Source organism: Symphodus melops (assembly GCF_947650265.1).
Source record: "Symphodus melops genome assembly, chromosome: 9".
Taxonomy (NCBI): Eukaryota; Metazoa; Chordata; class Actinopteri; order Labriformes; family Labridae; genus Symphodus; species Symphodus melops.
In genome coordinates, this window is record NC_136699.1 from 10,585,788 (window position 1) to 10,601,151 (window position 15,364).

The 15,364-nt window shown below is 43.0% G+C and overlaps 1 protein-coding gene across 3 annotated transcripts in view; it reads left to right on the plus strand.

Annotated features, from left to right (window-relative positions):
* The window catches only part of dlg3 (discs, large homolog 3), a 76,842-nt gene that overhangs the window by 46,282 nt on the left and 15,196 nt on the right, over positions 1–15,364 (plus strand). For all 3 annotated transcript variants that reach the window (XM_079352354.1, XM_079352355.1, XM_079352353.1), the window contains 9 exons: positions 51–104; positions 598–648; positions 1,875–1,999; positions 2,376–2,545; positions 2,776–2,912; positions 4,166–4,310; positions 6,057–6,201; positions 12,408–12,564; positions 13,172–13,274. In XM_079352354.1, coding sequence (XP_079208480.1) covers positions 51–104; positions 598–648; positions 1,875–1,999; positions 2,376–2,545; positions 2,776–2,912; positions 4,166–4,310; positions 6,057–6,201; positions 12,408–12,564; positions 13,172–13,274 — 1,087 coding nt within the window. The remainder of the gene's footprint in view (positions 1–50; positions 105–597; positions 649–1,874; positions 2,000–2,375; positions 2,546–2,775; positions 2,913–4,165; positions 4,311–6,056; positions 6,202–12,407; positions 12,565–13,171; positions 13,275–15,364) is intronic.

Below are 15,364 nucleotides of genomic sequence, written 5' to 3' on the forward strand. Positions count from 1 at the left end.
TGCTGTCAGCTTCACACACCGAGATAACATGTATCTCTTCATATTCACAGGCCAACCCTCCCCCCATCATCGTCAACGCAGACTCACTAGATGCAGGCCCTTATGTAAGTATCTGTTCTCTCTCCCTCTGTACAGTATACATGTCTCTCATTCACATTCCCTCTGTGTCTGTGCGTGTGTGTGTGTGTGTGTGTGTGTGTGTGTGTGTATGTGTGTGTGTGTGTGTGTGTGTGGATGTGGATGCCGGCTCCTGCCAGCAACATGCTGTTTGCCATTTGGACTAACACCCATTATCTTCTTGACCCGCCTGTTTGCGTAGAATGCTCATTCTGCAGTCATGTAGCACCGCATTTTGAAAAATGAATTTACAATTTCAAGGGAATGAGTTGAAAATATGTGATGGTATTTAAAGGAGGAAAAATCATCCTGTGAATGTGTCCTCTGTGCAATTTGTCAATAATCCCATTCTCCATGCCTCTCTGTGTCTTCGAGTGAAGGATTGAGCTGAAACATTTGCATGCTTCCTACTATGTTTTAAGAAAATGACAGAATTCTAGCTCAGTGTTGTCACTAACCATTATGCTTTTATTTTGACAGGTAAATGGCAGTGATGGGATGTACAAATATGAAGAGATCATTTTGGAGAGGGTGAGCTTTACTCCTTACTTGCTTCCTTTTACACACGTTCTTGTGTTATGGTGTTATCTGCAGGATGGATGAATTTCTCCCCACTAGGGGGTGGTAAGCTCAGTCTTTGCTCAGTCAGCTTAAGAAACATGAACCCCCCACCCCTCCCCCCGAAAAAAAAAAAAAAAAAAATCTGTTGTCAGAATCATATATGATAAGCTGTGTGTTGGTGAAGTTACATCACTGCAGGAAGAATATCTTGTGTGTGAGTATGAGCGCAGAATAAAGCCACTGAGGCGTAGCTTTTTACATAATCCTGATGCACATGTCATCAGCAGACACCAGAAATGTAAAGTGCTCTCCTGTTCAATTGTTCAGCAGGCACTGCTGCACTTGTCAGCACTGGATATGTTTCTGCTCTTATTCCACCCACATATAGATGCACCTCCAAACCCCCGATGGATGCACAGCCCCTCTGTGCCCCTTCCACTTGAAAAAGCCAGACGGAAAGCGTAAATAAGCTATGCTAAGTCACACTTGTAAAAAGTCTGTGGGTACAATTTGGCGGTGAGGCCCAGTACACTCCTCTCAGTCCCAGAGCAGAACACTGGGAGGCCTCAGACTCCCTCTGTCCTAATTTGTTGCGACTGTTGCCCATTAATTATAGAAAATAATAAAGTGAGGTCTTTTCTCAGCTGTCTTGTTTACTGCCCGTCTCTGTGGCCACAGCTGTCAGATGCAGCAGTGAACCCAGGCCCACTGGATCCAAATGGGCCCTTTGTCATTGCAGGGGCAACCGAGACAGGACTGTTGTAGTGTCTGCCTCCTGCAGAGAGCAAGAAGCTCTGTATCATGCAGTCGAAATGACACTTCTCCTCTTATCTTCCTTTTGCATCATAAATCCACTCTTCTGTGGACTCGGACATTTTAACACGGTGCTGATCTGTGGGTTGTATGACGTTTTGAATAAGGTGCCCTTTTCTAATGGAATACATGCCATTATCATTTGTCACATGCAAGGGCACATTTCACACACACACACACACACACACACACACACACACGTCCACAAAAATGGAGAATGCATGGAGAAGTTGCATTGGTCACGTGTTCCTCTGAGATACCAATACACTTAAGAGTCCTCTGGTGCTGACCTTGAGGCAACATTAGCTCTATCACTTATGTCTAAGTCTGTGAGTGTGTTTTATTGTGTCATAGTGAAAGTGTCAATCATAACCTGTGTGCAGGGGAACTCTGGCCTGGGTTTTAGCATCGCTGGAGGAATAGACAATCCCCACATTCCTGACGATCCAGGGATATTCATCACTAAGATCATCCCTGGAGGAGCAGCTGCTATGGATGGAAGACTGGGGTATGTCCCTCTGCATCACTGTGTTTCCCTTCTCCCTCCTCTTCGCCTGCCTTTATCCATCTTCTCCTGTCGAGTTGTCCTCTCCCCGCTCTCACCTCCATTTTAATGCTGTCCGATGTGCTACCTGGCAGAGCTGTGCGGAAGGCAGCTCTTCTCGTCTCTTCTTCCTCAAAGTTATGATTCGGTGGAACATCAAATCCTTAAACATGCAGAAATGATGTAATACAGTGCTTTGCTATGTGCTCGAGAGATTTTTGATTACATTGGCTATGAGAAGGTCTTCCCCTGCCTTTGTAGAGTGAATGAACTCCACCGCTGTTATCTGTTGACTGACAAGGCGGTGTGTGTGATTTTGATTAAATATTCCCTTCCACAGGGTGAATGACTGTGTGCTACGTGTGAATGATGTGGACGTGTCCGAGGTGGTGCACAGCCGAGCAGTGGAAGCCCTGAAGGAGGCGGGGCCAGTGGTGCGGCTGCTGGTGCGACGGAGGCAGGCCCCGCCTGAGACGATCCTAGAGGTCAACCTGCTGAAAGGGCCAAAAGGTCAGCAACACATCCTATTCACAAGAAATATATGTATATATACGTGTTGTTGTCACACAAGTCTCTCTCATTTATACTGACACATTATGTATGTTTTAGAATACAAGTGGTATTTATTTAGGAAATCCAGATAAAGATAACGTATAGCAGCTCCAGACATGAATATATATCTACAAATGTGTAAATGTGTGCCCATATTGACTGTCTCACTGTTTTTATTATTCAACCAGGGCTTGGGTTCAGCATCGCCGGAGGGATTGGAAACCAACACATCCCAGGAGACAACAGCATCTATATAACCAAGATCATAGAAGGAGGAGCTGCCCAAAAAGATGGACGACTGCAGACAGGAGACCGCCTGCTAGCTGTATGAGCCTTCCTCTTGACTCAGTTTTACACCTAGGCTTCAAACACAAATGAATTTATTCCAGGTGTGCCTGCAGTTAGCTGAAATCCGTTTTTTTGTAGTAAGCAGTGATGGCGAGCTCCGGGAGGCATGTTTAGAGACGACAAGCTGTTTATGAGACATCTTTAGTAACATCACGTTATCTGGTTGGTTGCCTCATCCTGCTACTCTACACCAAGCAAGACGGACAACACACCTTAGCATTTATGATCATGTGGATGATTGATCATGTAACATTAAAGAGCGAGACATGGGACAATAAAATAGCTTGCATCGTTGCAGGAAAAAAATGAATACTATATGACTTTGCTGTTATGAATATAGTCTGAATTTAGAGCCTTGGTGCTTTCAGATAAAACGCTTAACACTTGATATTTGAGGTAATTTGATTCAAGCTTGTGATTGTGGTAAAGTAAACCACGGTGAAATCCTCAGTCTTAATTTAGGCAGCCAGCATAGTACAAACTTTTTACAAGCTTAAGCTTCCCCGCTTTTAATAAAGCGAAAACAACTCAAATGTGCAAAATGAAACACGTGACATCAAATTGTGTTTTTTAAAAGTTTCCTTTACAACATTTTAACATTGTTTGGTTTCTGCCGTTTCATCGGTAAGCTCCTTTTCAAACTTTGCTATTAGCGAATGAAAAGGTAAATGTTATTTCTTTTAAATGTTTTTAAACCTGTGACAGTTGATGGAACATGCTCATCTTTGTTACAGACATAATTGTTGTGGTCTTATAAAACCAATAAGCATTAAGATGCTGTAAAGACCTCTGGGAGAGATTTGTCAGTGTTACTGTAGAGGATCAACAGCACTGTAACTAAGGAGTCACTTTAGAGTAAAAATTGAAGCAGCAATTTAACACAACAGTTCGTAATACTGTACTGTACTACATTTTAGATGTTATGAAAACTGCTGCAATGGCGTTGAATAACTTTAGACTGACAGCACGTTTCCAGGGATTTGGATCTTAACAGAGAAACTGAAGAAATTCAGAGCATCTTCAGAACCTTCTACCTACTGCTTCTGACCCCTGTTAATGCTGCACAGCGCACCAACCTTTCACTGTGCTAGTCTCAGCGAGATATGATTCATTGTTGTGTTGGCTGGTGTGATGTCTGATGTTGTCACAGCGCAGCAAAGACACGAGGTGTTCAGGTGTTGATACATAGATTACATCCTCCCCTCTTTTCCCGACGATCGTCACATTCAGGTGAACAACATCGTGCTGCAGGATGTGCGTCACGAGGAGGCAGTGGCTGCGCTGAAGAATACCTCTGACATGGTTTACTTAAAGGTGGCCAAACCTGGACCTGTACACCTCAACGACATGTACGCTCCTCCAGACTACTCCAGCAGTACGTATCTACCTCTTCTTGGTGTTCCAGTCGTCGTAGTGCAAATATAAAGGCGGAAATCATGTTTGTATAAGACATGTATATGCATAGAGTTAAAAGAAAAAAAATGATGGCGACAAAAGGACTTAATCCATGTAGCTAATGATGAACCGTACCATGAACAAATAATTGACCTAACTGTAGTCCTTGTCACTTTTTAACATCTATTCATGCACATCTGCAATTCTGTATTTACCTGTTTTCCTTCCGTGTTTAACTTTGCTTCTTCTACTCACTGATCAATAAGCAGCCAGCTTCAGAGCTAGAGCCTGTTTATTTATATGCTATGTTTGTCGTAAGGAAACCGAGATTTATACGTGAAGGTCCATGTTTGAATGTTTTTCACTGCGAAACATCTTTTGATTTCTAACAGAGATGTTACAGTAGGCCTGCATGAATTTTAAAGTTGGATCACTGTTCTCTTCCCAAAACTGTTATGCCCACACACCCACATAGTGAATCTCGTGAATACTTACACACACACACACACACACATACACACACACACACACATCGTACCCAATGAAACAACAAGCGCAGTTCTCTGCCTCCCACTAAGTGTGGTTGGTTTCTCACATCCCACCTGCTCATGAGAGCCCACGATCTTGAGCTGCAGCTTCTCAGATTCCACACAACAATGATTTAGTATTGGAAGGAAGAGGGGGGCTGTTGAGGTCTTTTTGTCTTTTCTTGATGTTTGCAGTAGTCAGGGTCAAAACCAGCTTGTGAAGCAGACTTTACCCCCCTCCGATGGTCAGATGATCTGAATTTGAAACGCTTGTTTTATCACGCTCAGCTGCCTCCAACAGTAATAGTTCAGAGAAAAAGAAAAAAGTTTTTTTTTTTTTCAGGCTTGTGATTTGGCTTTTAGCATAAAAGAACAAGGACTGCAATATATTGTTCTCTTGTCATTGTATTGATAGACTACATGAGCGTAAAACTAAAATATCTCAGCTCATATATAATGCAATGCTAGTAACCCACTGTGCAAATAAGAACACACACACCGAGTTTTCTTACTGTACACCCTTAGTTATAGTTGAATACTTTAGATCAACTATTAATATCATCAATTTCAATATATTTCAAAATATATGTGTTAAGGCTGGCACATTTTTATAAAGACAAAAATGAGATGGGACAACATTGGAATAATATTCTATTCTAAAATGATTTTATGCATCATAACTAGTAGCACAGCTGACAGGTCTTAGTATTTGCAGCTCTCACACTGACCTTTGTTTTGGTTACATGTGTCCTTTGCATTAAGGGACTATTGTTGACAATTTAAAGGATGTTATTATCATTGGCTACTCTGTACACACAATTGAAACAGTTTGGATTAACTGTTTCTTTCTTTCTATTATTTCAAGGTAAATAAAGCCTTGTGAGTTATACTCCCAGTAAAACTAATATTTGTATTGTTTTGCCTTTACGGTGGGATAAGAGGACCACCAGAGACATTAAAATGTTTTGGGGGTTTTTTGGGAGTGGGGGGCAATCAGTCTAGAAAACAACATCTTAGTTCAGAGGGAGGTGGATCTGGGGGCATTATCATTCCAAGAGCCATGCAGCGAGGGTAGAACAAGGCCTGTAAATCAGATGATATGTTCATGTAGTTAGGTTGCCATTGTAATGCAGTGTTCCTGCTGTGCCTGTGTTGTAATCATTCTTTCTTTCCCCCTACTGGCCTGGCCCTTCCTCCAGCCTTCCCCGCCATGGTAGACAACCACGTCAGCCACAACTACATGGGGGCAATGGAGCCTAAACCTGTTTACCCTCCACCCCAGGTCACCCCGTCCAGGTACTCGCCAGTCCCCCGCCACATGCTCGGGGAGGAAGACTTCACAAGGTAGGTAACAGACCGTCTCCCCCAGGAATTATTCTCCTCTAATACTTCACACAAATGCTCCATGAGCATACATTGGCATTATAAAAACACATAGGGGAGATTGCTGGTAAAAAAAAAACATCTTTTGAACAACTTCTTGTGTGTTTGTTGTATTTTTAGGTTAGTGAAAAAAATGCTGCAATGCAAAAAAGGTTTTTTTTAGGTATTTCATAGGTTCCTCTTTCTTTCTCGTAGCATCAGTTGTGTTGCTGTCATACTCGTGTTACAACTTACTGATTTGAAATGACTTCACGAAGTAATTTACCTTTTTCTGCTGATTGCGGCCCTGGTGGTGCATATTCTTAATCTAGACAGTATGTGATGGCTGTTTGCTGACCAAATGTCTTTGCAGAGAGGCCGCTTGTCACTCCTTCGTACGTGTTATGACTCTGTTTTAACCTTTGACATCCTATCCAAGTACTGGATCAGAAGTAGCATTCATGGAGGCTTGATTAGAGTGTCCCACGAGACCTTGAGTCATCTTTACCCACATCTCTAGGGAGTAGGCTGTATTCCCCCTGTGAGTGCAAATGTGTACGTGTGCGCGCGTGTGTCTGTCTGTCTGTCTGTCTGTCTGTGTGTGTGTGTGTGTGTGTGTGTGTGTGTGTGTGTGTGTGTGTGTGTGTGTGAGACCGGCCTGCATGCAGGGATTAAAGCATGTCTGTGTGCTTTGCTGTGGAGTGTGTTTGTTCCCGGGTGAGTGTGTAATGTGGCCCTGTTACTGTCCTTGTTCAAGCTGTCTACATGACTTGTATGTGCTTTTGTCCCATCTTTGTTGGTTTGTGTGCTCAATTTGTGTCCTGCACTTGTCCCGTTCACTGTGATTCCTGATTCCCCCCACAGCAGAGCAGAACCTATTTACAGTGTCATCCACAAACCTGGGGACAGCAAGGGGCCCCAGGCCCTCTACAGAGGCTTCTGTACTTCCCCTGCTCCTTTGTGCCAAGGTCCACTCCCCTTCTCTGGCAGGTACTAACCTAGTCCATCATGCCTTGCTTAGCTCACCCTCCTCTGTGTGGCAGGATTAAGGCCAGAGAGGGACCTGCCTTTCCTGTCGTGTGTTACGCCGCATTTTTGCTCAAATTGACAAGTGGAAGTAGAGTCAGCGGAGACAAAATGGAAACAGAGGAAAAAGAGAGGATAGAGGGAGAGTTATTGTTTTCATTTGGAGCTTTGTTTTAGCTTCAGCTTTTTGTCTGTGTTTGCATGTAAATGTTCTTCCCCTCTTGTCCTATTAAATGCGTTGTGTGTTGCTTTAAATGTTCCTGCTTTTGATCCTTCTGTATCATACCATCTGCTATTCAAATGCAGTGACTATTAATGCTCTCAAAATTTGCAGACTAGTGCAGAAAACCCAACTTTATTAAAACAAAAGTTCTGTATAAATGAAAGGGCTTCAGAAGACATTGGCTTATTATTTTTCACACGTTGAGCATTGGTTTTGTCCATAATTCAAAAGGTCTAACCTGCAGTCATCATTGGTTTTCCTATTTTCTAACTAATCTAATCACGTTGGGGAATCAAAATCTGTAGGTCCCTGTTTAGCGCAGTTCAAAATGGAATCGTACCTACTCTTCACAAACACATCTCCACAGGAGTGCAGCCCGAAAGGGCTTCACGCTCCCACAAGCTGCCCTATTCCATCTGTCAGGAGGCTTCAATAAATCTGTGTAGATCAGACCAAGCTACTTTCACTGGAGGATTCTAATGAAGATAATATACCTAATACCGTATTATATATATTGAGGCAATGCTTTTTTCTGTTTTAGATTGTTTCCAAATGCAAAAGCCCTCCTGTTTTGAGATTTATTTGCACCTAGTTATAACACTATATGAGTGCTCTCCCTGATTGTTCACCTCGTCGATGAATGTGTTTATGTTGTTGGTCTCTGAACCCACTGCTTTTATATTACATGTTTTGTGTTGAGTGTGTTATGTTGTGTCATACCTATACATATACCTTGCACATAAACTCATATCTGTTGCCCTGTGTGTGTGTGTGTGTGTGTGTGTGTGTGTGTGTGTCTGTGTGTGTCTGTGTGTGTGTGTGAGAAGGAGAGAAAGAAGGTTACCTTTTGCTCAAACTAAAGGGAAGAAAGTTAATACAGCATGGAAGGATAAGAGCGCATCACTGCAGCCACTCAACCCAAACAGTATGCTCGGCAGCATTGGAATGTTTCGCCTGCTGCACCATGTATGTAAACATAAACACCAGACCTCGTTGTTTCCATAAATGTAATGGACAATAAGAGCTTAATCCGGTACAGGCCAGCAGACCGGTAGCAGCAGACAGTCCTGCAGCTGTCATGATTCATCTGCACACTGGGAAAACCAGGCCATGCACCCAGGTCTTACCCCTCTTGTCATGCATGCTGCCAGCACCAATCACACACACATACTGTACACTAAGACATTTGCTCACGATGTGCTGACACACACAAGCGCACACAAACATACACGTGCTTTAAGTGTGATGCAGACACAGACCTGTGGGTATACATCCTGCAAACCAAACACACTGACGCTCAACGCTGCAAACGAGACTGGCATGAGTTCTGTGATCATAACTGCACAAGTTTGCCTCTAGTGGGTGTATGTGGCATTGTCTTGCACAATCCTAATGGCTGACTTTATTTTCAATCCCATAACATAAGCATCCAGCTCCATCAGACTGACAGGCAGATAGCAGACACCCCTGTCTGGCCCGAGCAGACCACCCATTGGCTCTGAGCAGGAGGGGTTATTTTAGATGGATGCTGTAGTAAGCGCAGGCCTCCGCAGAAGTGGAGCAGGCTGGTTGTGAGGAGTGAGTCAGAGCTTGTGTGTCAGCCCTCTGCCCATCTGCACCTCCCCCTCAGTGGTGTCATCACAGTCACATCCCTCGACAACCCCTCCCCTCTTATACATCTGATATGACCCCCTTCTTCTGCAGATATGTCGGTACTGTACACAGCTCCCTCGTCTCCATCCACATCTACCCAGATAAGAGGCCGTGTGCATGTTTGGCGTAAACATACGTTGTATGCAGTGGTGACAGTGTGCAGAATCATTAAACCAAGCCTGCTGCTCCTATCAGGGCTGCAGTTGTTAGATATGCACAACAATGCTTCGAGTTAGGCTGCTTTGTTCTAGTGAGGCTTGTGTATACAGAAGCCTGTAGACTGCAGCAGCAGGTGAGCTAATCAGTAACTACATGTGTCTTCCAGACACACAGGCACAAACACAAAACCTTTGACTCAATAATAACAATGAACACTTTGACCTTTGTATCTGTTTCTTTAAATGCTGCAAAAATCAAGTTTCACATAATAGTAATCAGAGCGGATTCAGCTGAGTTCTCGTCTTAAGTATAACCTATTCATGGCTTGATTTTTTTCCTTTGTCACAGTGAGAGGCATGACATATCTTAAACTAAATTGAATCTATTGCCTTAGCAGTAAAAAAAAAAAAAAAGTTCCCTTATGTCAAAAAAATAGCAGGCCACGAAGAAGAGGCAGGTATAAGGAAGTGAAACACCATAAAGCAGCACTTCAATTTCATCAGCATATTCCTCTGTTCATAAGCTGTGGGGAGAGAGAGAGAGAGAGAGAGAGAGAGAGAGAGAGACAAAATTCAGTGAGAGGTAGTGTCTGTCTGTGGAAAATGGCGTCCATCTGCAGTGTCCACCATTAATCAGCCAAGCAGAGCCAATTACTGGGCTGAGTCCAGGGCAGCATGACCTGCTGAACCCAACAGCCCAAATATCCATTCACAGCTTTAGGATTGAGCTGCAACAGCTCTGGTAAATAGTTGTGTGCGTGTTGTTGGGAGGGGGCTTCTGAGTGAGAGAAAAGAAGAAATGGCCGGCACATAGAAAGGGTTTTACCGCTTTATAACTGTTTACATTCCTGGCACGGATGAAAAGGCGAAGGAGGGGAAGAGAGGGAGGGAGGGGAGGCAGGTCTTGTGATATGGAGGGAGGGCCAGATCCCTGCGTTGTGTTTAATGCTGCAGGAATTCACTCCCATTTTCTTTGAAAAGCCTATCCAAATCCTAAGGAACAGTAAGATCAAGGAAAGGTGAACGTCTTACTTTATGTGTCCAAACATTACGCTGAAGTCTGCACATTATTTTCCTTTGAGCATATCTTGCTTTCAGTAAGGGCTGTCAAATCAAAGACCTGGAAGTCGTGAAAGGCATTTTTTCAAGAGCTTCTCATTGTGTACATGCTGACAAATTAGCAAGAAGCTCCTGGGAATCCGTCTGTGTAGTCTCCAGAGTGCTGGCCCCAACAGACAGGAATGCTGCTGTACTGTATTTAAAAAGTAGGTTGGGGGAGTTGAACCCAAAGCAACATCATAGCAGCAATGAGGGGACAGCAGGGTCCAGTTTAACACACCACAGCTTGATTTGATGCAACACAGTCCTGGTTATTCCAGATGTGAGTCTCTACTTGTACAGAATGTGATTTGCATGGGAGCGTCAGGGTTAAGTGTTAAGTCTTGCCTTTCTGGTGATGATGGGGAGAGAGCTGTTTGTGACAGCCTAAAGAGGAGCTGCTTCCCATCACAGCACACAGGGATGAGATAGGAAACACCAGGCCTCGAACACGGGAGCTTCGAAAAAAACCGAGCTCCTCTTTCAGTTGAAGGGCGAGATAGACACTGGAAGGGGCTCGAGTAGTAGGAGCTGAGCGATGGGCCATCGCCACCATGTTCACAGTCAACATCTCATCTTCCATGTCGCTGCCTGAACGTACTGTTAGGAAATGCTCTTTTAGAAGCAAGCACCAGTTCTGGATTGCAAGGTAACCATGGAGACGTGTGTGCGTGTGTGTCGAGCAGGGATGAAAAAGCTCAAGATGGAGAGTGGGGTTATTTTAAGCCTGACTTGTTTGAAGGCAAGTCAGTTGTTCGAGCACGTATTTTTGAAGCCATTTTAATTGTTTGTGTTATCTCCAGTAGTAAAAACATTAATAGAATATGGACAAGTACACAAGATCAGATTTTTTTAATCTATTTCTTAGTCTTCTTACACTCATTCTAAATATTACTTCAAACCCAGAGTCAACGTGATGCTGTTTATTTGGTCCTAATTAGTGGTCTTCCAAAATAAACTGCATTGGACTTAACTTTACATAAATGTAGTTTAACAGTATAGTTGAAGGCACAGTTTGGCTTTTTAGGTCTTTCAAGTGCTTATTTTCTGAGAGTGGGATAATCAGGGCTTTTTCCAGTCCGTCATGGGTTTGATTCTGAGAGTCTGGAATGCAGATTTTGCTGCTGTTCAAGGGAAAATGGTCTAAACAGCAAGTTCGAGCGCGGCCATTAGGGATTGAGTGGGAATTGTTTCTGTCGACCGCAGCCTGAGGAGACCACTAATGGGAACCATCCAGTATTTCTGTCAAGAGAGGAAACCGTTTGTGCTTGTGCCTCCTGTCTGTGCATGCATGCATGTTTATGTGAGTGTTTGTTTGTAAAGGATGTGTGCATGAGTTTGTGTATGTTGAGCTTCCTAGAGAGTGTGTGTTGCAGCTGTGTGAAGTGTGATCTCAGAGGATTCTTTGCTGGACCACAGCAGCAATTTTGGCTTCTTTAGCGTCTTTAAACTGAGGCATTCTGAATAGCCTGCCGGAGGATGAGTCATAGTGGCTAAAGCTAAAGCACAGCTTCAGTCAGTGTGTGGAGCAGGAGATGGCTCATTGTGTCTGCGTACATTAATATAAGTGGGTGTTTTCAGTGTGTACACGTGTCTATGAGACTGCCATGCAAAAAAGAATGTTGCATAAAAAAATAGATAGCAGGTATTTTGAGCCAGTTGTGCTGTTTCTTGTTATTTGCATTTATTATATCTTGTGCTGTATTATCAGTTATATTTAAGAGCAAAATGATTAGTGCATGAATACAATTGTGTGTTAATTTGTGTCATGTGGTAGTGATTAGTGATTGACTTGTGGTAGTGATTAGTCCTGTAGTTAATCATTAACTATTCTATTTATAGCACTATTTTTCAAATAAATACAGATCTGCAGAGAAAAATGAAAGATGGCTGTTGAATGAAACAGTCTCTTTATTTACACCTCTGTTTAAGCCTCTTTCTGTTACAGTTTTGGTCATATCTCTCTATCTCTTCCGTCCTCTACCTCTTCTGTTCTGCCCTTCACCTGACACGGTCCCTCTGTTTGGCAGGGAGCCGAGGAAGGTGTTGCTGCACAAGGGCTCCACAGGCCTGGGCTTCAATATCGTTGGCGGGGAGGATGGTGAAGGAATCTTCGTATCCTTCATCCTGGCGGGAGGGCCGGCTGACCTAAGCGGCGAGCTGAGGAGGGGTGACAGGATTTTATCGGTTAGTATCCTCTCAACTTAAAGTTTGCCCTAATCAACAACTGGGAAAGGTTTGAGGAAGTTCTATGATGTGTTTTTTTTAAATAGATACCCCCTGTTGTCAGAGTAATTAGGAGTTAATTCATTAGGTTGAGAAAGCCAGCAAACATCTGACCTCCTAAAATATCCTTAGGCATGAAATTAAATCCAGAACAACTCAGAGGGAGATTAGCTGTGCTCTGTCAGACAAGAGAATATTGTGAATAGATAAAGTATCCAATATCCCTTTACTTGTATTTTAAATCTTTTACACTTTTAAAAGCCTAGTGTTTCTCACTAGTTTTTCTCACTAGTCTTTACTGCCAGAAGAAAAAAAACTAGCTTCAAAAACATATGCTGTCCTCTGTTTTATTTACAATATTACGGCTCTTATGTGTACTCACCATATTTTATACTATCTACTACTATTATACTACTATAGTAATCATAAAAGCAGCTGTTATTTCTGCCAGCTGAAAGGAAACCACCCAGATTGACTTCTTTCCTCGACACGTCCACATAATTAGACAAGCACCATACATATAGGATATAATCTGGATTGTCTTGCTAAAAGATTTTTTGGTGTGCAGGTGAATGGAGTGAATCTGAGGAATGCCACACATGAGCAGGCGGCTGCAGCACTGAAGAGAGCTGGACAGACTGTAACCATCATTGCTCAGTACAGGCCTGAAGGTAATGACCACTCTGTCTTTTATCACATGTGGATACTTCATGATACAGTGCCAAAAGGAGTTTTAAACTCACAGTTTTGATGGGCTGTATTGGAGAGAGTTATCATAATCAACCCTAGATTTTTACAAGGATTCTTTAGCGTCTAATGTCCAGTATCTTTGCTATTTGAATGCTGCAGGAACTCCACCTAGAGTGTGGATTGTGGACTGTGCATTGTTGTCTCATACACTCATTTTTTTCCATTTAGAATTTTAACTGTAGAAATATACGTCGATAAGACATGGCAAAAACATTTGGTATAGTAAGTAATCTTGTTTTTTTGCTTTGATAGAAGTGTCAAACGTTTTAATTTGCCTAATTTTTTTTCCACACATTCATAAATATCCTAAAACATGCAAAAGGTATAGTAAATGTTGATGTTCTCTAATGCAATGCAAAAATACATTCATGATTCATAATCTGTGTATGAATGAATTTCCTTGAGAGGGAGAGAGAGAGAGGGAGGGAGAGAGAGAGGGAGGGAGAGAGAGAGAGAGAGAGGGAGGGAGAGAGAGAGAGGGAGAGAGAGGGGGGGAGAGAGAGAGAGGGAGAGAGAGAGACCCTGATTGCCTCTTTCTCTCGCGAGATCTGGCAACAGTGATCCCGTACTTTTGGTGCTCATTGGCTTACTGAAGGTGATAAAAGTTAAAACATCTTCGTTCCTTCTTCTTCGACTTACACCACATCTACCCTGTTTCCGATTTCAATATTAGGAGAAATGTGACATTAAATCACTGTTTTTATCATTACATTGCGATGTAAAATCCTGTCTACCTGAAAAAAACCGGCTGCAAATGAGGGCAGGCAGGCTCTATTCATGTTTAGGGGCGGCTCTTGTGTTTAGCAGGCTGAAGTGTTGAGCCAACTGTAAGGCGGGCAAACTGTCCTTCCCCGTTCAAACCCCACACAGTGAGAGAAAGGCGACACTAAACGGAGTACTGCTTCTTTACCGACTACAGAGACGAGTTGTTAAACCGGGTTCATACTGAAGGTGGAGGACGGACCAAAAAAAAACAAAACTTCCAAGTTGTGTCTGTCTAGCAGCCTGTGTGTGTGCGGATGGGGGATGGGCTCGAATAATACAACAGCAGCCGAGCAGAAGAAGAAGCCACATGAAGTCCCTAATGGCTGGATGAAGAAACGACCGGCTGCGACAGCGAAATAAAAAAACCCACTGTTTCAATTAATTTGAGGTGAGACGAGGAAGCGAAGATCGACTGGAGACAGGAACAAAGTGGGAGCCCTGTCGCTGCAGAACAGGTTTCTCTGGGCTGCTACTGTACAGCAGTGTGTGTGAGGGCTCTTCCTCGATGAAACCTGCGAGCCAGTTTCACTGCAGCAGTTCAGTGTGACTTTGGTTTCTGTTGTGTTTGTACCTCTTAAAAGTAAGGTGACGTAAAAGTGGTGATTGGTTATTTGAAAACAGCATCGAAATGAATAATTAAAAGTGGCAGACATGTGAAAGCCTCACCCTTCTGTGTTGTTAAACCCTGTTATTATCTTGAATAGTGTCTTTTGAGCCTTTTACAATCAGTGACTGTCCTATTTGAATTCGTTTAAAGTGGCTTTAAGTTGTGATTCATATGCAACAGGCTTGATTTAGTCACGTTTACCCCCTTGCTTGACTGTCCTTATGTAACTTTAACCTTAAGGTGGGAACGCAGAGGTGTGGTCAGACAGGTGTGTGTGTGTGTGTCAGCTTGGAACTGTGACCTAACCTGTGATCTCACCTATTTACATTTGAATTACACTTCATGTCACTGACACTGCAGACTTTGGAACCAGAAGTGTCTGACAAGAAGGCTGACTAGTCCTTCTTATCTTTTTTTTTTTTTTTTTTTTTTTGAGGTTAGGGCAGGTAGAATGAGGTTATTTTACAACATTACACCACTTGCCGTCTGTTGCAGTGAAGTACATGATGCGTTTGTGCAGGGCTACAGCTCTTCGGGCACTTGCACTTTTCTTTGTGTTTTTTTTCTTTGCATGCCTACCTGAGCATGCTTCAGTAATGCTATGACAACAATAGAAAGGATATTGTGTGCTTTAGATTT